This window comes from Bradysia coprophila, unplaced genomic scaffold, assembly GCF_014529535.1.
Source record: "Bradysia coprophila strain Holo2 unplaced genomic scaffold, BU_Bcop_v1 contig_297, whole genome shotgun sequence".
Taxonomy (NCBI): Eukaryota; Metazoa; Arthropoda; class Insecta; order Diptera; family Sciaridae; genus Bradysia; species Bradysia coprophila.
In genome coordinates this window covers 5458734-5483040 of record NW_023503555.1, presented here as the reverse complement: position 1 = coordinate 5483040, position 24307 = coordinate 5458734, and the positions used below count along the sequence as shown (strand labels likewise).

Genomic DNA, 24307 nt, shown 5'->3' with positions numbered 1-24307 from the left:
TAAAAAGGCACTTACCTATCAACAACCATTGCTGCGAATTTCCAGTCGCTTATTAGTTCGGCTTCGTCGTCAGCTTTTTTCATTCGATTCGTAATAAATTGCAATTCCTTAAGTATTAAATGCAAATCTTTATGGTTACAACTTCCTAATGAGCTATGATGTTCTTCTACAGTCGTTGGACGACCATAACTAAAAGATTTATCAAAATTTGTGGAACTGAGGAAAGAGAACACACCGATTATTGACATCACTTTCCAATTTACGGTCAAAATCACATCGAGAAAAAACCAACTGAAAATTTGAGACATTTCATTGCTACTGTCTAATGAAACCATTAAGAGCTATGTACCCACTGCAAATTTGTTGCCTCTGGGCGGGAAAATATTCGTTTTTGATAATTTCTCTGAACCAAAATCTATTTCGAAAAAGTGAAACCATTAAAGCACGCAAAAATGTGGTTTGTAAGTCATAACTAAACCCACTTGGAGAAACCTGTGCAGATTACATAAATTTGCACAAAAAGTAACACATTTTTATGGTTTTACTTTTTGATTTTGATTTTGATTTTGATTGGTTCAGAGAAAACATCAAAAACAAATATTTTCCGCCTAAATTTAGGCTATAAATTTACAAAGAGTTCATCGCTTTTAAACAACCAGTTGGTTTGTTATCTCAGTGTATTTTAATCCAAATTAATAATATTTACCCTGATCCAATGGCCGTTTGTGATCCGGATATGCCAACATGACGAAAGTCATCATCAATATCTAGTACATTTGCTAATAAGGACTTTGAAGATCGCTCTTTAAGCTCTAATTCTTTCATTCTATTGCTTAATAGTATCGTTTTTCTAGTGATTTTCTTTCCTGGCCGACCCATACGTAAGATCCATGGTAGCCATTGAAGGAATACACATTTAATCTGAAGATTATAAAAAGAGAACACAAAAAAGGGAATAATTTAGAATGTTGGCTTTGTACTTATTATTATTATTACTATATAGCACACAGACAAGTTTTCCTTCATCGCAGAAAGTTTTAAATGCTACAATATTATCCCAAGTTAGAAACTCGAGATTAATGCGGTTTCTTTTCGTACGTACGGAGTCAAGAGATTTCTTTTGAAAAGCTTATAAAATAATTATTTGTCTTGCAAAATTTATGGTTTTAAAGGGTATTCGCGTTTTAGTTGTCGAGCTTTGTTGCAATGTAAAAATTTAAATGGAAATAAATTTTCAAGTCCGCGGTGCTTGTCTCCATTATTGCAAGAAGATATATTTATACCTCTCAATGTTTTAAGAACGTAAAGAATTTGTTACCGGAGTCATAGTGTTGTTGGTATTGAAGATGAAGATTTATTGCAGAATAACCGCGTTTCTTGGTAATAATAATTTTTTGATGCGTTTGGGATTTGCACAAGTCTTGGTAAATACATTTGAATTCCAAGGAAAAACTTCAAGTTGGTACTTATCAGTTACTATTATTACTGGTGAAGTTTAGTTTACCAACGGAATAGACAATCCGGCTCCGTAAAATGTCATAAATAAACACGACGTCACGGTCGGTTTCTTCAATTTTCTATTTAACTTCGTTTCAAAGAATTAACATTATTACAAATGGAGCTGCACCAAATGGAGCCGTTGAAAATTAAAAAAAAGTGGAACCTTGTTCACGGCTCCAAGGATTAACAATATCCAAAATTTCGGGAAGTTCAAACACATGTTAAATAGAAGTTCATTAAAGCAAGGACTAGCTAAAATTTCTGTCAAAGATTCGGCATTAAAAGTTTGATTTCAAATTCGATTGCAAAAATTTTCAGATCAATCAATTCCAATTCAGAACCATTCCATTTTTCATACTTTCAACGAAAGAAATGTTCAAATTAACAAAACCAGTTACGGTCTGTGGTATCTGTTGTCGACAGCTACGACAAAAACACAAGCAGATCTCTTTAACTTGTTCTCATATGGGAAAAATGTATGTCGAAACAAACGAAGTAGTAGATTTTTGCATAGGTCTGTTGAGAATTCTTAGATTGAAAGAAGTTAAAGACTTCAGATGCTGGAAAAATTATGCTTCCGTCAATAAAATGTTAGGGTTTAAGTGGTTAATTGTAGATTAAGGACAATTTCAGAGTAAATTAACGGAAAACCATTTCAAGGAAGCAAAACAAACCACAATTTGGAGTAAACATTTTAAAATATTTTCTCACATTTTTTTACATTCTTCCAAATTTTCCCAAAAATATTTTTTGTGAAAATCCCAGTGGACGTCAGCTTTTGGTCCACTAATACAAACAAAACTACTTACGTCTTTATGACAGTGGAGTAGTTACACGCGTTTGCATGACTTAACCAGATAGAAAACAGCTGAATCAAATTCGTATACTGACGTCCAATGTAAGGAAAATGTTTACCCAAAATTGGTCCCTGCTGTTTTACAGCAGCTGTTTTGTGATGCGTATATTTGCTTCAAAACAAAGATTTTCTCTGGTTTCGTCTCTTACATTGAAATAGAAGCTCGATGCATATTAATCAGATAGCACAGTTTCTGTTAACACTTCTGGCGTTTGAAAGCAGTCCTCTTTGGTAAATTTTTGGAGGAGTGAAAGTAGAAGGCAATTTGTAAAAAATATTCAATCATGAGCTGTATCAGCTTTAGGAGAAGCCTCATATAGTAAAACTTATCAAAATTATTTGATTAAGGTGACTCGGTCATGTCTAAATTATGAAGGAAGAGCGTTTCTGTGATATCTTAATTCAATCATAATTCTGCTTTTGTTGAATAATTCCGATTTCGAAAGCATTATTCTGGTAATTTTTCAGAACCATTTTAACCACCCTAATACGGTACACACAGCCTAGTTTCAATGTTATGATGCATTTGCATCGAGAATTTTCATAATTTGTAAAAAATACGCCAAGAAATAAAGTACATTTTTGGAATATTAATGATAATCTTGCATCGATACCAAGTAATTTACGACATAAATCGACTGTCCTAATTACATTTTATATGACTCTGCTTTCGTTGAATATTTTGCATGATAACAACCATTGAAAAAAAAAATGTAATGAAATAAATACCGCACTAATGGTGGTTTCATGTTGGAAAAATAAGCGGTTTAAATTTGGTGCTTTATTTTACTCACTTTCCATTTTAAATTCATGTAAAGTGGAACGTAAAAAAACCTTCAGTTAATGCTGGAAAGAGTTGAATTTCTGAATAGAATGGAATGCTGACACTCGACAAAAAAAAATTACTGTGTGCAAATAACATTAGGTTGTTTAGTCATATATGCCCATTGTATCCAGTTAAACAGCCATTGAGTTAACTGAAGGAAGTTTAACGCAGGGCGTTTAGTAGGAAGTGTTTGTTTTTATAATTTGGCTACAAATATAATTCATTTCATACGTAATGACTGAACTCCTCATATGTAATGACACATTAGTGCCGCACAAATTAGGCTGGAATAAAGAGTTTAATATGAGTCTTTTCACTCAAGTTCTATGAAGAGTTGTCATTATTGGCCTATTTTAAGAAGTTTTAGGTAGACGAAAAGTGCTTAGAATCGTTTTTCTCGGTTTTTACTTTCCTTTAACCTACATTATAAATCTGTTAGCAGTAATTTGTATCGATTTCGCACGCTTTTCAAAAACTTCTATTTTAGTAAACAAAGTCAAAACAGAAAAATTCCCCTGATAGAAGTAGTAAGGTCAGGTACCAGGGAACAGAGGATCTTTGATCTGGGTTCCTTCTTCTCTATCTAGTAAACTAATGTTCTTATGCTTGAAGCTCTGCCTGTCTCTGAGAAAATGTTTCTTGATTTTCTTGAATTTTTTTGAATTTTCTTGAAAGCGAGAAAATTAGAGGAAATAGTGCAAATTTTCTAAATATTCTAAATAAATGGAATAGCCAGGCAATAGCTTGTAGTTAATACAAATTTTCGATTCCGTTACTACCTCGATGTTCTCGTACAAACAGATGGCCTAATTCAAGAAGAATTCACAGAAATTCTTTTGTTCTCTTCTAAAATGAAAATTTTGTGGAATTTTGTTGTATTTTGAGGATGAAGCACTGCCAAAGTGAATATCCCTGCGGTACTCATGTAAAGCAGCAACGTTTTGGTTGAACAGAGTTTTAACACGTATTTAGCAGAATAGATATGAGGTGGATATTATCAAATTAGTAGTTCTGGATTCTGTCTAACTCTTCAAAGATCTTTTTCGAATTGGGAAAGAAAGAAATCTCGAGCAAATAAGTACAGAATTGTGGATATTCCCTTAAAAAGAGTAAGCAAAACTTCTATAGTAGAATAGAACGCATTTTTTAAAATTTTATTCCAGTGAACTTTGAATAAGTTCAACACTTCAATGGTATTTTTAACCCAATCATCTGTTATCGACAATAACGTCAGAAATAGGCGATATTCTAGTTCTCCAGTTCTCTCATTTATAGTAAAAATATATGTCAAAACTAATGAAGTAAAAGATTTGGCGTGATGCCTCGATTAAAAGAAGTAACAGATTTTACATTTTAATACATTTTCTAGTGAATCATAAACTTACTGACATATTTCTGGCCAAGACATTCTTAAAATCGATTTTTGACCATGATGGCTCATTTTTGGTCAAGTAGAGAAAAATGTAGATCTGGTTTTGGTCAAATAGAGAAAATTGTAGATCTGGTTGTGGTCTGCATTTTTCTCCATTTGAACAAAAATGAGCCATCATAGCTTCATGGTCAAAAATCGATTTTAAGAATGTCTTGGCCAGAAATATGTCAGTAAGTTTTATGATTCTTCGGCAAAATTTAACCAAATCTATCAAATAAATTTCCCAAAAATTGGCACTGCATTTTCTGTTAATGACAGGACTACTTCAACTATGCAAAGAAATTGCCCCGTTCAGGATAATCCATAATAATTATATGTAGCATAAAAACAAAAGGTTTCAATAAAATTTAAATCATATTTACCCAATTAGGCATCTCGTGAATATCCGCTGTTCGATGATGATAATTTAAAACTACAACTGTCAGAACAACGGATGAGGCAACCATAAACATGATGCAATTGAAATATGTGCCTAAAATCGATTATTAATATTTGTTTAAAGATAAAATTGAACGTAAAGGTGTCTGCGAAAAAAGAATATCGATTTTACAACTTTCTTTTTCTGTTTTTTTTTTTAAACTCGTTTTTAATTAATAACATGCACAACCATTCACTTTAAAATCAATTCGCATTTTTAACATTTTTTTTGTTCTTTTTATAGTTCCTTTTTTGAGGAAAAAGTTTTGTTGATTTTATCATAGAAATTGATTAAGTGCGGAAATATTTATTATGTTAAAAAAGCAAACTGGTATATGTAGCGTTTAAGAAAACCATTTTTTGTCGGTATAATGTACAATTTCACATTTTGTTAATTAAAAAATACTGAGAGAAAAACCGCTTAGAGCTTGCAAATTAGTTGGTATTGTTTAGGTTTCAATACTTTCAAATATACTTTCATTGCTACTGTTGTACAATGAAATATCGTTTTTCTCTTCTCAACAGATTTTTAAAACATTATTTACCATCAAAAATAGTTTTCTCATCAAAATACTAACAATCAATCTACACAAACATATCTAACAACTATTGTCTATCATAATATATACAAAAATTCACTTGGACTGGCGTACGAGAAATAATAATCTGATATTAATCAGCATGCAAAAGCAGTTGTTGTTGTGATATTAGAGGTTCGATTATATTATGGTTTTTATATTTTTTTAAAAGATTTTTGACAATCTTCTGTTTAAGAACTGTCTCAGATGGCACACACATTGATTCGTTTCCATTTGAAGAAAAACAAAAACTTTCATTGAAAAGAAAACATTTCTGGAGAAAAAATGATTTTCGCCACGTGTGCTAAATGAAACAGTTTTTATGAATTATTTAGTTAGCAAGAGATGATTGATATATTTGAATAAATATTACAGATTTGATAAACAGAAAATAAACGCAATTTTGTTTAGTGAAGAAGAATATTTTGTTACAGCTGTGGAAATATGAGATCGGACAATTAAAATCCGATTTAAAGCTATTCATTCCACATATTATACTGACTTACATCTGTCAACGTAATGTGGAAAATGTGGAATGTATAAAATTATGTGGACTGAAACTATTTGATCTAATAATTCCTTTGCTGTAGTTTTTAGATTGAAATAAACAAATAAACGATAAAAAATACCAGATAAAGTTTTTTTTGTTTTTTAATTTTTGTTAAAAAAGATCTCTTTGCGTTAAATGTTAGTTTTTTTGTCTTTATTTTTAATGGTCTTTGTTTATTTTGCTTTATTTTAGTTTAGTTTAAAGGCAGCCCTTGATACTTGGAGTATTTATTTTGAACTAAGTCTCTTTTTTTGCGAGGAGTTTAAGTATTTTATACAATTTGTTTTAAAATTTATTTTGTTATCATTTTTAATCTGAAAATATTTAACACTATTTTAACGGAATAAATACTATTTAAACGTTCACAAATCGCGTGAGGTGACGCACTGATTCATTTTGATTGGGACCATTTTTTATTCATACACGAGAAGAGACCATTTATTTATAACCTCACTTTTAGAAAAGACGCAAGAAACAGTTTTAAAAAGAATTCTAGATCTAAAAGACGACTCCAGCAAATACTTATCAAGTTAAGTAAATTTTTGCAACTTGGAATAAAGCCTGCTCCACATTTCTTCATAACTCTTTGTAACTCTACCGAAAAACATTATGAAGAGCTATTTAGGTCTACGAAAAGTTAAGTCACAATGATATTATAGTAAATTATGTACGTGCTTTGCATTAAATCAAGTGTGCATTTGCATTGCTTCAGCACGTAAAATATGATACGTGATTTTGATCAGCAGGAAATCTCGACGGGGAATAGTTTTGAGAAATGTTTGATAAACTTAGAAAATTTAGTCTGAATAGATTGTGGAAATTGTTATCGTCACTACCGCAAAAATCAGCGATGGCACTCCTTCGAGTCGGTCTTTTGAGATACGAAATTTAAAAATAAAAATCATTTGTTAGGAAATTAAATTTTTGATCACATTGTCAATGAAAATATTGTTCGATGAAGTGACAGAAGTGACCGACATGCCGACAGCGTCAATCATTGATAGTCCTGTGAAATAGTGCGCAAATCCACGATCTATAACTGTCCTCGATTTATAACCTCAGTCGACAAAGTAGAAATTCTGAAGCACACATGTGATTTTACGTGTTGCCGCAATTTGAATTTGATGTGAGCGAAGCGAGTGTGAAATAAATTGCTCATATATATATAAAGTGTTGTTCCAAGTTGTAACGACTTATTTTGCTCAAAACTCGTCGCTCCGATCATTTTCTCTGGAGACGTCTCAGAAAGTGAGGTTACGTAACTAGTTTCCTCCTGAGCCTCATACGATTTCGGATAGTTTTTGTCTTTTTTTTAAATCCAAGCAGTGCGTCACCCATATCATCCCACACGACCGAATCGTTTAAAGAAAATTTATTCATTTAATTTTATTAAATTTATTTTTAATAATAAAAGTTTAAAAAATAGTTAACTTACTGAATTTATATGGTGAAGCAAAGGGAATATAAATTTGTAATAATAGAGAGGGAATAAAATGAGAAAGAAAATTGTATTCTCGATAACGATTCAAATGGAATGAGTCTTTGCTTCAGCATATAATATTCAATTTACTACGAACGACAAAAATGATTTTCTGATTTTTATTTTCAATTTTTTTTATATTTATTTTGAGTAAAAATCCATATTTTGTGCAACAACGACGATTTGTGTGAAATGGAAAAGAAAATTGGGTAAATAAAAATTCAATCGGAAAATCGCATTTGTTTTTCGTTGTAACAGTAGTAAATCTAAAATCAAAAGAACCAACTACGAAAAAGTATTTTTATTTTGTTTTTATTAAATTAATTATAAATATTATATAGTGAAGAATAAAACGATAAAATACGGTGATGAAATAACATTTAATTGATTAATAATAATTTTTAATTTGGATTATAGAGTGTAAATAAATTAATTAAAAATTTTGTTAAACATAAAATGAAGCGAGATCAGGTTTTTTTTCGAAAATAAAATTTAAAATAAAAATAAAAAAAAACAAATTTTGTTAATTAATTTGATCATCAGCAATTAACTGATTATACGTAAATTTTTGGTTGCGATATACTTTCTACGAGTGTCAGAAACCTACAAAATATTTTGTTGTTAAAAATTCCAACATAAAATGAAAAATCAACTAAAATTATACAAAAGATACTCATTTATTAGCAATTTAGTGATGGGAGAGTTCATTATTACTTTTTTTTGGGGTTGTTGTTTCAAAAAATTTATTTATTTTTTTAATAATTTGGTTACACTGAACTAATTTCGGTTATCTTTATTCAGTAGAAATTAGTTAGCTTCTAGATTAAATTATAGAAGTTAAATAGTGGCACAAATCCAGACAAAATATGATGATTATAAAATTATGAAGCCATATACGTGAGTGCTTTATGGTAAATATAAAAATAGTAATTAATAATATGATTGTTTTTTTGGTAGTTTTTGTAGTTTTCTTTATATAGTAAAAGGTTCAAATTAATTTTAATTCTAATTTATAAGCAAATGCCCAACACAGCCCAGCTAGATTTAAAGTCTGTTTATTTTTACAATTATATTGTTAGTAGTGAACAGTTTTGTATACAGAGGAGAGAGAAAGACGAAGACAGAAATGGGGTGGGTTTTTTTTTGAAGTCATGTAGTCAAAGTAATTTCTCTTTATATAAAATTCGTTTTATGACAGAACAATCATTCTTCGATCTTGGGGATTGTGTGTATCGCAAAAATTATCTGCTTTTTTCAGACCCCTTCCTTCCTCTTCTTAAGCAAAAGAGACGTGGTGAGTTAAGTACTTTATGAACGGCCCCTTAGACCAAATGTTAGATGTATACCTGTAATTTACCCAAAAAATTGTAAATTTATGGAAGTAAGCTACGGCGCCTCAGGGCAATATACATTATAGACAACTTAAATTCTAAAAATTCCTAATAGTTATAAAAAACCAAATTTCTGAATTTTCAACATTTTTCAAAATCAAAATTCAAAATCAATTCAGTTTTATATACAATCATCATCTGCTATCGGCTACATCGACAAAAACAAGCGATGACATACGGATTAATATGGTTTTATATAAGTAATTTTTTGTTAAAACGAATGAAGTCAAAAATTGAAACCAATGTGCGGTAGAGTACTGTTATACATATCTAATATTTTAAGATAGTATAATCAAAAGAAGTAATAGATTATATGACTTCATAGTGATACGCTGTTCTTGAAAAATCAAATTTTGTCGGAATTGAGCGTGAAGCGGAAATTGTCGTCAATACCATTCGTGGTATGAAACAATAAATTTTGCATAAGGAATGACAAAACTAAACATTTATGTTCGTAAATTTGGTTAGATTTTCCATAACTAGGAATGTGACGCTAACTTCATAAAATCTGACTGTTCATATCTTACCAATACACAGACAACTTACGTATAATCCACAAAATAAAGAATCGAGAGTGTAAATCGAGACACGACATTGTAATATTGAACGTTTGTTCCTTCGTTTAGTATCTCAACCTTACATTCAGCACGCTTCCTGTATAGTTTTCTAATCTAATACTTCTTCTTCTCTCGATCACAGCGTTTTCAACAGATTGATTCAAAATCAATCTTGTCCATGACGTCAACGTTTTACAGACGCTATTACTTCTTTCGAACACAGCGTTTTAAACAAAATCTTGTACTTCAATAGTTTTATCATTAAATTTGGTTTATAATGCCGCGTTAGTCAGATTTCGTTGATTTTGATGTCGTCGCTGTTGATAACAGACGCAATGAATGTATGGTTTGATGAATTGAATATGTTTGCAGACATTTAAAACTTTCTTTATTTACATTATTTCCTGTACAGGTTTCGATACGTAGTCATGACTCTTAATAAAATAATCTATTCAAAGTGTAAAAACGAAATTTACTTAATATGAAACGGTAACTATACCTTCAACTAAAACATTTTTACCACTTCGGAGCGCCTAACTGTGTATAACCGTTATGAGCATGCATAGTAATACCATACGGAAATAATGCCTCTCTCAACGCTGTTTCGAGTTAATTAATTACGATGTTAATTTATGCAAACAGCTTAATTTTACAAAATTATTAACCCCAAAATGATTATAAAAAATTTACGTTCGCCATGTATGTAAGAAAACTTTGGTCTACGAAATATTATTGTATGTTCTCTGACATTATCGTCCCCTTTTTGTTGGCAACGTTGTTGATACATAATAAATATTTTTTTTTCTGCTTCTTTCGGAAAGCTCTAGGCATTTCGTGTCGAAAGTAAAATTCCGGTTTTATATGGATAATATACCATACCACCCACTTTGTTGATACGGTTAGTATATTTACGTGTAATGCGAACGCACAAACTTAAAATCGTGCCATAAGATCTTCAAAACAATAAATTTGCAGTATATAACACACTGTCTTCATCTCCTCGGTAATGCTCATGAAATTTTTAGTGTATCGTAATATTTAAGATGATTCTTTCGACACTGTACGTACAGTACACACATCGCGAGTATGTGCGAGAAGGCCATATACATTCGAAATCAATTTGTTAATCGATCTGGCTTATCAGAACGTATCATACGTTAAATAATAAAAATTCAGCTGGATGTTTCTGGTAAGGGTATTATGTTATATGCTAACCCTTTACTGTTGTTGTGATTGAGTGTTGTTTGGAAAATGTGTGACGATTGAATTGAAGAGACTACGAGTCCGTCACACAATTGACAACGGAACATTCACTTTGCAGTCAATTTTAATCAACCTCATTTTTATTACCAATGTAAAACAGGTCGCACAAATTTTCTTCTCTCTCTCTTTTTTGTGGGATGATTATGCACTTCGACCTTATTCGCTCAGATATTTCATTCCGCAAGAGTAGGCAGATGTGGATGGCTTCAATTTCTCAAAAAGAATTTTTTTGTTTTTTTTTCTCTTGTGTTCTCAGCTGAATGTATTGAGAAATTAATCAGAAAAGAAATTATTATCCGCACAGAGGAACGTTCGGTTAAATATTTTCTGTTGTCGTCATTGTTATAGGTCGTTAAAATGTTGTACATTCGCGACCAAAAAGGGGCGATGTATCGAAAACGCTTTTCTTTAATTTTCATTGTAAAAACTACCCAAAATATCGTCGGCGACTAAAATCGACTAAGAGCAACGTCGACGGCAGATGAGTGAATTTTGTTCTACTACAATTTGCCGATGAATGGAGAGATTACTTTGACTACCCTGAGAACCATGGCCTAATTTTGAGAAAATTGAATTTCCGGAAAATTCTCGACTTACGGGCACCTTGTACAGTTTTCCCGAAAGACTTGTTTGAGAAAACTCACCAAAGTGTCGAGAAAATTCAGGAAAATCGAGAAAATATGAATTGTTTGAAATTATAGGCCCTGGGGGTGAACTGATGAAAGTAAGAAGTTCTTATTTAGCCGAAGATTTTGTCCAATTGTTTTGTTTTCGTGTGAAATAGTTCATTTTTACTGTTATGTGTGTAATATATGTAGGAAACGATATCCAAGTTAAATAAAGGAAGGGCAGAATTTTCTAACAAAATATTTATTCTTTGTCAAGCGATCCAAGGCATTGTTATCGCTTGTCATGGTATTCAACCACAAAACAATAGCGAAATAAATCGCAATGACGCTGCAGATGAATGCTAGGCAGCACTGAATGAATATGTCGACATTACATTTTTACATGAACGCCACAGTCCCATATGAGGTCTCGTTTCGATTTCAATGTACGCATTTTACTCCCCATTTTTAGTGTCAGTCCTTTTCAATTCAATTATAAAATAATTTCTTGAGACATTGAGTGATCGAAGGTAACCAAGGCAAGGTAGAATAAGCTCGAAACCAATTTCATTTAATCCTTTTTCCGATAAATCTAGCTTCCGTACGGAGCGAAGTGTTTTCACTTTTCAATTTTCAATGGGATTAAACGACGAACGAAGAATAAGCGAAAACTGAATTTGATTTTTATAGCAAATGCAGTAAGTAGTTGCGTGAGTGTTGTTACCCAAAAAGTTGCAATTTTCAGCAGAGTAAAACCAATAATGACAGTGTAGTGCATTATTCATGATTCTGTACACAGTTGATGAATATTGCCAGACCAAAATTTGTTGCGTCTGCGGTGCTGGTTATAATGTTAGCATTTTGCGGAAATTGATTGCATAATTTACGTTCATTACACATCACATGAGAAACTACTTGTTGATAATGTACTAAGGAAGCGTTCATACATGGCGTGCGATTTTTTCCGCGTTCTTGCCTGCCAACTAAAAAATGATTGTTTTTTTTGCATGGAGTGTCTGTGCCCAGTAATCTCAATTGACGATTAATATGCGCTGATAGTTCGCCATTTATTCGAAAAATTGTCATTTCTTCATGGTTCAAAAATTTTCCCAGAAAACATTCAAGATTGAAGGTTTTGTTATCACTGTTGCAAGTGGTAGTTAAATAGCAGTAGTACTCTACGGATGCTATTGCCGCCGTAGAAAGTAACAGGTTTCGTTAGAAAAACGTAATGAGAAAATTTATTCTGAGAATTTAGATGTATTTGAGGTAAAGCTCTTGAGGTAGACCACAATAGAAAATCAGTCAGTTTTACATGAAATTTGTTCAGGTAATTTTAGAAGACAAACCTGACCTGAGCCTGGTATAAATCAAACCTGTCAGGTCAGGTTTTAGGTAACTTGAATTTCTCTGGACAATCAATGTCAGGTTGTACGCCACGTCAGACCTCATCACTATAAAATCACCAGGTAAAATCAGATCAGGTCAAAATTTATTAATCAGATTCAGGTAGAAACAGGTTCATACATTTTCAATTCACGTAAAGTTGACCCGATACTATCCTTCTCATTAAAGATGGCTATCCCAAAAGCCCTGCGAAGTTGTAAATTTTACTTAACCAAAAATTGCTGAAGTTATTAACCGAAAATTGCCAAAATTTACCGAAAATTGCCGAAATTTACCGAAAATTGCCGAAATTTACCGAAAATTGCCGAAATTTACCGAAAATTGCCGAAATTTACCGAAAATTTACTGAAATTTACCGAAAAGCTGTTTCGGTAAATTCAGTAAATTTCTGGAAGATTAAAGCAGTTTTTGGTAAATATCAGTGAGTAAAATTACCGATAATATACCCTGACCTATTCAACGGATGGTATTCATATTGTATGAACAGCGGATTTGTGAACAACAATTTTGGATTTTTCTTTAACGGTGGGAGGTAGTTAACCTTTTTAATATGTCTGACTCAGTTCCATCAACATTGAAAAGAAATCCCTAATTGATTTCCAGCCGTACCATACGCACACCTCCATACCATTAACAACTATTCCGTTCGTCAACCTGTTTAAGAACGTACATCAATTTGGAATGAACAATAAATCATATAACAATTTAGCGAATAATACACGATTTCGTCGTTATTACAAAAGGTAGACTGTATATATGGGTAGGTAAAGATACATCTGAAATTTTCCTAACATTGCCTTTTCTTTGGCGCAACACATATTTGAAACGAAAAAAATGGGTTCAAATAAAAAATATATTTCGTGATTGCCAACTGAGATTAGCTTTATTGCCCATCCTTCCTATACACACACAGCTAAATAATATATCAAATCTTGGAATATAATAATTGAAAGGTTTTGCAAGGAATTATTTAGCAAAGTTGAATATTGTAAAGTTTCTTTTTTCTCTCGTCTTCCTTTCGTTCTCGTTTTTTTTTTCATTCTGGGGAAATTCTTTTAGATTTTCATGAAAAGGGAGTTGAATAACATTTTCGGTAATTCAATTAGATTGAGTTAGCTTCATTGAAATTGGTGAGATTTTGATTGTAATCAGCAGCTTTCTCTTTTGCTTTGCGAGAAACTGACATAAATGGAAGCGTTAGAGAATTAATGTGTGAAATAAATACGAATTTTATATATTATTCACACGAACAACGAACATTTTTATTTTCTTCCTATTTTTCATGAAACTCACACCGATTCCATGGAATTACCAGTAGATGCAAGCAATTTGAAAAGTTTGCAAAATATTTTTTTTTCGTAATTTAATACAAAGGCTTGATGGTTATCTCATCTCGGAAAATGAATTTCGAAACCTTTTGAAAATGGAAAATTTGAAAATTCATGCAAAACTATATAACAGAAATGAGAAAATGTTAATTCAATTTAGACTTTGCAGCAACAGTGATTCGTCGAACAAAAAATAAGCGCAACGTTTTAGTCACCACATTTTGATGCTCTTATGACATTGATAGACCGAGAGCCTGGTTGTATTTTAGTCCCTCGTAAGTTAAAAACCTACGTTACATTACCCGATACGAAAGACTATATCGACGAGCTTAAGCACTAGAAGGGTCCTAATGTATATCTCAGCCATTACACATCGTACAATCCCCTATGATATTTAGTAAAATTGACGATTTTCATTTGCTTCAAAACATATCTAAATATCGACCGATTTTAACATCCAATAGATCGTTGGAAAGGTCGATGAGTTCTAGGAAATAGGATGAAATTTGGCTGCAGTGCTACATGAAACACTACGCAAAATGAAGAATTTTATCGAAAAATTAATGAAATTTCATCTAAACGTGGTCCAATTTCAAAAAAATGTGGATTCTTTCGAGTGGTCTCGACGAGCTCTAGGAAATAGGATTCAGTTTTTTGTCAATGAAGGCTCGATAGAAAGACCTCCACTTGAAGCGATGCTAAATCGAAAATAAATAAAAGTTACAGCTACGCTACAGATGCATTACGAAAATATCTGAAAACTCGTTCTAGCGTGATGAATTTAGTGCAATCAGGGACGTACTTAGCTTGTTTTATTTAAGTCAGTGAAAGTCCACATAAGACATTCAAATATAGCTCTGGTATAAGAACAGTCTTGCAATAGTACACAACCTTTTTGGTGAAAGAGGACACGTACAAACAAAATATCTTTCCCGTTCCCGAGATTCTCCCGGATCATTTAAGTTGAGAGAATCAAGATAAACTACGAAAATGTTAAAACGATGGCCCAAGATGTGGTTCTTATGGTCCATTCCCGCAGCTCCCAAAGAATTTTCTTTGTGGGATAAAGGAATGTCTGGGGTCTAGAAATAATCTAGGACTTCGTTTGTTGAGCAAAATATGTTCATTACGAATATAAACCACACGAATCCAAACGTATGACGGAATGTAGAACAAAAATCATTTTATCATCATTTCAGAGTAAAACTAAGTGTCTTTTCCCTTATTGCGGACCGACGGGCACACAGGCTCTCGGTTTATAAAGGAAATAGGAAAATGTTCATTAATTAGGACTTTGCAGCTTCACTGATTCGCCAATAAATACGAAACATTTTCGCCAACCCACTTGATGCTTTTATGAATATGATTATAATGATGGCGGGCTTACAAACTACGAGCTGAAACCACGAAAAGTAAATTTAATTAAACCGAATTGTTTACAGAGATACGTTTTTTAAACGAATGAAATTATACGGAAAAAAATTACCGAATATTATGCCATTTCAGTTGGAATGCGGTTAAACGTTGAATGTTATAATTAACAAACAATTTTATATTATCAATAAAATAAAAAATAAAAAATATTTTTTTCAACAAACTGAAAAACTCGTGGCAAACAAAGTTTGCATTTTCAAACCAATAAATTTATTTTCATTTTATTTTCAATTAAAAGTTCATGGTTCCAATTATCAGTACAGTACAATTACAAAGCGAAACGTTCATATCTTGCGCAGCCACATATATAGAATCCATATAGCTGCCATAGTAGATATATTACCATTAAATACCTGGCTCCACTGCGGTATTTATATAGAAATGAAAACCATTAATTTTGAATCTCACAATAATCCTAATCCACGCCATCAATTTCAGACAAGACTAAAGAAAAGCTTGCCTGTCCGCAGATTGTCTTTCTTCCACTATTTTTCTCTAATAAAATGGTATACTGGAGTGGATATCATGACTATATGCAATTACCATCCGGAATACAGCTAATAGTTGGGCAATTATTTTCGAAAATTAATTCTCATCGTGGATATTACAATTTGATTTATTTTTTTAAATAAATTAGTTTTATGGCATTGCATACGTGGCAGGATATCGGGTACTTTTATTCGATAGTTCAAATGGAATTAATGTGTAGGAATGTGGAAAATGTGACGCAGGGACATTTTTTTACATTTTTTCGATTAATCGAAGTACATAGAATGTAGGATACATGGGCCACGTTCATAAATGACGTTCACTCTTTTCATTGCTGCCATCAGATTTAAATCATCAATTTCTCGATAAGTATGCGATTTTATAGAAGTCAAATGAAAAATCGACCCGCCCAATAATACCCCCTAAATGAGGGCTCGGTCATACATTTGTCTTACGAAAATGCATACTTACCGAATTATTGATTATTGATTCCAATCTGACGGCAACACTGAAAAAAGAGGACAACATTCATGAACGTTCCCCAGAGTGAAGGTCTCTACTGCTACGGTTGATGAATCATCGAACCGTAGTTGTAACCTTTCGAGTGATTTAATAAGGTATATAATAGAATATTCAGTTACAACTCTTGGCATTCTTGAACCACTAAATTTTGTGCAAACAAAGTAAATTGGAAAGGATGCCCTAGAATTTCTCTCAACATTTTTGGAGAGTACATAAAGACTTCAAACCTCAAAACTTTTGTCCTGTTGCAAATTCGGAACGGGTCAATGTGTTCATTGTTCGTCGGTTAAGCTTTCCTTCCTGGAAACGGGATGTGCTCTGAGTTTATTTACTTTACAGTTTCAAAATAGTTTTACCATTCGAATAACGATATGTATGGCAGCATGCCATACACACATTTGTTTTGAATCTGTTTAGCACATTCTCACAAAATTCAATTCCATTTTGTTTATCGTTTATTGCAAAATTCCCATACAACACCTCTATTTGCATTAAACATGTTTTGTTACACTAAGTAAACTTTCAGTCTTGTCGGTCGATAAATAAACGATCTTTGTGCAGAATTTGTATGCACAAGTATGTATCCGTCTTTATCTTGGTGAGGTTTTAGAACGAAATTCATTGAAATTAGGTATTCTAATTCTGCTTCCATTTATTGGCAAGTAGTTTGTCTGTAAGTAAAATAGAGCCCATTCCACTCAGCTTGTCGAAGAAATGAATTTTCGTTAATTTAACATGCTACGATGTGGGTGTTATTTAGCGCACAGTGCGATATTTTATTAGTTTCGAAACTCCATATCCCGATTGTGTTTGATGATCACATCGAAACATGCTTTTAATAGCGATAACCATTATACGACTTCAACGTACTTTAATACGTTCATCGTCTATCATCCCCGACAAGTTGGAGTTATTTAAATTGTTCCAATTAAATATTAATGCATCTCAATAATGGAAGATTATGTGCCCGGCTTACATACGGTATCTTAATAAAGTGGAACGCATAAACTTCGCTAAACTGGGAGATATTCTCGTGCTTTGCCAGCGCTGTCGCACAGGTGGCTAATAACATTTTGCTTCACCAGAAGTGTACATATCTTGATGATTATTTGTAGCTTTTTGTTGTGTACAATTTAATAGAGAAGCGGATAACGTTGCTTTGTGTTTGAGTGCAGCCAGTTCAGCATCGACCGACCGTATAGTATACAAAATTGTAGACTAATTCCAGTGTGTAATGAAATTTAAACTTAAGCGATGCATGAGACTATTTCATTGCCGTAGTTAGCCCTCTGCACTTTGGTGTCTGATGAAGAGGGTTTAACGTAATTTCAAACTAGCAACCCAGTGTGGGATTACATTGATTTTATAACACTGATGTAAGTGTAGACCCAAAGTTTATTTATTGAAATTTGTTTGGAGTATAAGCTGAGACAGAAGCAAAACGTATGACCAATATATTGAAAATCACCAGTCTCCAGCAATGTACCGGTAGTCAGACACCTATTGTCCTTTAATTCATACATTCATAAAGAAGTTTATTAATGAAAGAACAATAGGTGTCCGACCTTTGGTACAAGTACGAAGACTGGTGCTCCCACCCTAGAATGCAGATGAAAAAAATGTGCGAATTTTTTTCGAAGACATTGAACTAGGTTCATTTATGGCTTATGTCTCAATTTAATGCTGGTTAACAAAAGTCAAAGGCTGCGTTCCCCGCGGAGTGTATCCATATTGTTTCGGCATTGAATTTATTTTAACTGAAGACAGAGTTAAAGAACTACGTATAGACAACAAAGTCTTAAATGGGTTGACAAAATGTGCGTATTGTGGGTGGGTATGAAAACATACCGAGTAAATGTATTGGGTTAGCGTGTAAAATATTACTTTACGTTAGTAGGGTTGGGATTTTATTGTAAATTTTCCAGGGAATATTTTTGTGAAAAATTATTCTTGAATTTTCAAGAATTTTCGCAGGTTTTACACATTTTCCTAAATTTTCTCAAAAAAAAAGGTTTTTTGAAAATCTGGAAAATTTCAGGTAGGTTCGGGAAAATGTGGGAAAATTTAGGAAAGTCTGGGAAAATGGTTACCACAAAAATAGTCCCTGAAATGTTCCGATCATTCATTTTGTACGGCAAAGCCTTTTGAAGAAGCCAAGGATTTCTTCAGGTTCTCATTTTGACTTATGACATGGGAGTCGAGAGAGATTACGCAAAGCCAGACATACGGCGGGGGAGTGTAATGTATTTGTATGTTAAACAGAAATAATGAAACTATTTCACACGTATGCACATGTATTGCGGTGATGTACAATTTTACGGTTTTTGATTTTTGATGTGAATGTGTTTTCGCAAACATTGAGCAATCACTAAGGTAGAAGTGAAGTTGGAGTGATAGAAGGATATAAAAATAGAAAAGGAAGAATTTTGGTTATTTAATTTACTCATTTTTTTTGTTTAATTTCAAAGATGTAGTTGCATTTAAGGTGCCTACATTTGTGGATTAACTTTTTAAAAAAAATTTATTGGATTAGTTTGGTTTAATATTTTCATTGTGTAAAATTCTGTCGAGTGTTTTTCTGTTTCGTTTTTGTTTGTTTTGCATTTTGATCTACCTAATAGAGGTACAGCATCACTCGTCTTTGTAATTACATGTCCAACCAACAATCTAAATACGGTTTGGGACAGCAAAATTGTAACACCTGTAACAATATAACAGATTCCACTCCAATTTATATTGTTTCATTAAAGTAAATTGATTTTTTGGTTTTTGTGCTTTATCCGAACAAAAAAAAACTTTTTTTTTTGTTTTTCTCATTTATGTTATTCGTTGTTACCGCTGTTGCGCTGGGATGTTAAGTCACAATAATGTTTAACTGAGATGACTTAGGGGAGGGCGATAGTAATCAATTCAGGGCAAGAACTCTTCAACTTTTTTTTATCAGTTTTATCATTTCGAAATCGAACAGGCAGACTTCCTCGGCATCGAATTTTATGTGATAAGTATAATAACAATCATAGTAACTAAAAACTACGAATTCAAATGGATTAAGAGTTTTTCCTACATGATATCGATGTGAGTATTCTCTGTAACGAGTAAATGGAACTGCAGAGATTAGCACACCTTATACAAAATAGCAGAAAAACCGATATCTTAGTACGTAATTGGGGTATAGAGACAATTTGAATTAAATTTTATGTTCCAAATAACAATTACCCTAAGGAATACAATTGCTTTTTCCTAGTAACACTGAATGTAGTCCAAGGCAATAGGTAGAATGAAGGACCAATTTCGAGATTCATTTGAAAAGCTTTGAATTCAAACGAATCTATCGTTATCATTATCAAAGCACAATTTCGGTTGACGGTTTCCATCATACATTTAAACTTTTAGAAATGACGCAACAACAGTGTCGTGATGTGTTCAGCGAATCTGATACTTCTATGGTTGAAATTATTGCCTAAGGTTTGAAACCATGGAATTTTAAGAATTTCAAGAATTTGATTCGTAAAATTCCACCCTATAAATTCATTTCTTTTTAAAAAAATTTTTTGGGATGCAAAATCTTGTGAAAGATGCCTACAGGATGCAGCAAAGATGCAAAGGGATGCAAGCTGGGACAACAGGTATCCCAGTCGGTCTCATCGGGTTAAATATTCTAACAAATTATTTAAAAAAAAAACTTGAAAAATCTTAAAAGTTCTGCTGTCATCTGTTATCGACAGGTACAGCAATAATAAACGACAAGGTCTGACGAATGAAGTCTTATATAGCAAAAAGCATGTTCGAAACGAATGACGTAAAAGAGTTCTGAAATGAATCTCTGAAAATGTTCGATCAAATGAAGTAATAGTTTGAATAGTAAAACTGCTGATATGCTTGCCGTCTGTGACAGGTTAAAGAAATTCAAAAAAAAAATCCTAAGACTTCCAAAGAAGACTAATAATTCGTCTTGTTTGATACATAATCTTTTACTTCATTTCCGAGTCATTGTGCAAGTTTGTCGTTTTTACCGTTTCTGAACGTCCTATATATTGACATATCCACAATTTACAGTAAAAATCTCTGCAAATTTTAGATAATTTTTTAGCGAAATCGTTGCGCAATTCCTGTGACGTCTATTCAGTGCTAGATTGAAGAAAACAATTGATTAATTTTCTCACTTTTTACTGCTGAACATAAGATTCTGAGTGTCTTTCCTATCCCTATGCATAATTATGATTCAAAATAACAATGTAATTGGCGAATGTAAAAACGAATATGAATTAAAAAAACGAGATTAAAAAGCCAATAAACTGAATGAATTTTTGAACTTTTCCCCATTTTCTTGTTATACTTAAGATGATACTGAATGGTAACTTAACCGTCATCTTCCGATCAAAAAATAAATAAACAAAAAATCTTGGCTGGAAGATGAAGATGTGGTCATTTCCTAGTAAGCTTTTCCGAAACATTTCCAATTTTTGATTAGAGAAAAGAAAATGATTGGACATTGTGTACCTACAATGTTTGTAAACACTTGTCGATAGAGTTAGCATAATGTTGAACAAATGGTAAAATTTACATTTTATGTTAACACAATGTGCTAACACAGTTTGCTATTAGCCAACCCGTGTTTTAAAGTAATCGCACGATTAACGGAAATAAAATGATTTGATTTGTGTCACGATTTATCTGTCTAATTAAATGAACATTAATTTCGCTGTTTTAATGGGTGAATGAAACAATAAAAAAGGTTAAATTAATGTTTAGTGTTGAGCTGTTAATCATCAATACAATAATTTTGTTAACGGATACATTTGATTTTAAGTTTGGTAAATTTTATTTTAAATATTTAGCAAAGCAGGCAAAATATCAAGTACGGTAAAATCACAATAGTTTCAATAGAATAAAGGATAAAATAAATGGAAAAATGATCGAAAGAAAATTTGTATAAAAGAAAGATAAAAATACAAAAATACAATGAACATACACGCACCAACAACAGTGTGGTTTTCGATTTATATTATATTATATCTCTTCAAACCAAGGTGACAATAAATCTATAAATTTCAATTTTCCTCTCTCATTTTTTTTTTTGCTTTTTTATTTCGGTTTCAGTCAACAAAATTGAGGTATAATTAGATATTAATATACAACCAAAAAAAGAAAGAAAAGAAACGAACGTCGATGATTAATAAGAATTGATATTTTGGACATGTAACATGGTAACACAATATTACACGAAACTTGAGACCCATTTATTACGGAATTGATATTATTGCTTCTTGTATTAGTAAAACAATTCGGGAAAATACACGTATCGCTTTGCGGGGAAAAAAAATTTAAAAATAAAAATAAAATTACGAACAAAATGTGGGTGCCGAATGGCAAACGAATCAAATTTGATTTTAATTGGTTTCGCTGTCATCAATCAATTTTGAAGGGAAGTCATTTGTCCCTAGTCAGTGGCTTTTACATTAGAGAACGGTTTAAAATTGAACGGAAAAATGAAGTTGTCAGAAATTCTACTGCCCCGGACATAAAAAAATGTTCTAACTGTTAAGGCTCTTGCAGTCAAATATTCAATGGAGAGTTTGCGGAAATGAAGTATTAAGATCTAGAAAAATTAAAGGATTGACCGGTGAGAAGGATTTTGCGTCTCTCCTCACTTAAGGTCAGGTATGCAGTTCATGCAAGGGATTCCTAAAATACCGTCAAAATACCAGCGATTAGCTGTACGTATACAGTATACACAGAACTAGAAACATCAATTTTGGAAGTCAAATAACAAAGAGTTTTTCCTCACTCACTGTTTCCACCACTTCATTTCTCTAGAACTTATAGAGATTTTCTTCATTACTTATTCTAGGCTTTTACGATTATTGAGTAAGGTACTGGTCAGTTCCTAAAATTACATCACTCACTCATGCTTAAACATGTCTTCAGCACAACCTATGGAGGGTTTTAGGTCATTACGATAATAGTCTCGCTTATTGTAGTTCTACTCTTTGGGACCATTTTAAGTGAACGATTCGATGAAAAAGTGAACCGAAAAGTGCATTTCAACGCTTCATTGTATGAAAATGATGCTACGTTAGAAAGACCTCCGCACGTTCCATTTTGAATTTCAACCGCACTAACCGCGTGAATTGGACTGTCATAAATATTAGCTGTAGCTCGGAATAGATCGCCTGGAGTCAACCGTTTTCAAAAATCAATTTGATATGAAAGTTCAGGTTAGGTCGGGTAATTTTAGACTAATAGGCAACTTGAAACTTTGATTGAAAGGGACTGTATCGCAAGAGTTAAAGTTGTACTGATAAATTTAAAAATATTCGTTGACAGTTCCTCACCAACATTTCCACTTTATTAAACATTTCACTTCAATGGTCTGACGGTCCCAGAAACGCTTTTGATCTGATCCGACCCAACAGTGAACGGTTTATAATCATGTTGAGGCCGTTCATTTTCCAAAAACCTAATGGTTCAGTCCGCCCTAATCTACCATGATTTAACGGCTAGCTATCATGAAACCTATAACGACTACCATAAAATATTGCACCGCAATAATGTTTCATATTAATTCGTTGAAGTTATTGTACCTTTCAATGGTCAAATATTTTCCGTTATTAAAACATAAATCTGAATTCCAGACAGAACGAATTTATAAACATGAATAGTCTTGCAATGCCATAAAATTGTGGCATTTGAATAATATGCTGAAATGATAGGGAAAAAATTGTTGCCTGTTGTACAGTGTCGGTTTAATGCTAAGAATTTTTAATACTCCAGTTTCTGCTAGTACTTCGAATTGAATGAAGAATTTCAGAGGTTATATTTGGCAATGGGTGCCGCACTTTTTGGACTAAACGGAATTAATCGTATGGTATCGTATGGAAGTGCAGAACCCCTCGATATCTGGTTATTTCGAGAATTTTTATAGAGACAGAAATAGTATATTTCAACATACCCCAACACACACAAGAAATGCGAAAACACACATCGAGTGTGTATTGGGGTATTTTGAAAGATATTTTTCTGTAATAGTGAGAGTGTGTTGGTGCATTCCGGAATTAAAACCCGGAATGGTTATACAACAAGCAACTATTACGAAACGTTCTTGTACATTTTCAGAAAATAAACAAATTAATCAGCTTCTGAGTCAACGTACCCTCCATCCCTGAGTGCTGGCATTGTTGTTAATATTTAATAACAAAACGACCGGTCTAATGTTGCTAAAAAGTGTACGCATAAATCATTTTATTTCTGTACTTTGGTCTCTCGCTTAACAATACAACGGGGAATTGTCGTATTTAAACTTGTAAAGCGTTTAGCCGTACTTTCGTAAAAGCAAATACGTTCCGCAGCTTTGGATATATTTTTTTGCTGTGTGCACGATAATGTACACAAAATCCATTGAGACGAAAATTAATTTCAAATGTTTAAGCAACGAAAATTCCAGTCTTCCATTTATTTGCGTAATGGTAATCTGGTTGTACTTTGTAGGAGGATTCGAAATAAGAACGATGCGCAAAACCAAATGAAGAAGTCAAACCCATGACATTTTACTGCAAGTTAATAGAATCAACGGAAAGCAACAACAATAGTTATTTATGCAACAGAATCGTATGAAGGTATATTATCGCACAAGATGTAGATTGTCAACCCGAGGCGAAGCCGAGATTGA

At 32.6% G+C, this 24307-nt stretch overlaps 1 protein-coding gene across 8 annotated transcripts in view; it reads right to left on the bottom strand.

The window, feature by feature from the left end:
• The window catches only part of LOC119078436 (neuronal acetylcholine receptor subunit alpha-7), a 171381-nt gene that overhangs the window by 1320 nt on the left and 145754 nt on the right, over window positions 1-24307 (bottom strand). For all 8 annotated transcript variants that reach the window (XM_037185954.1, XM_037185955.1, XM_037185956.1 and 5 more), the window contains 3 exons: window positions 4977-5086; window positions 707-921; window positions 16-216 (listed from right to left, as the gene is read on the bottom strand). In XM_037185954.1, the coding sequence (XP_037041849.1) occupies window positions 16-216; window positions 707-921; window positions 4977-5086 (526 nt within the window). The remainder of the gene's footprint in view (window positions 1-15; window positions 217-706; window positions 922-4976; window positions 5087-24307) is intronic.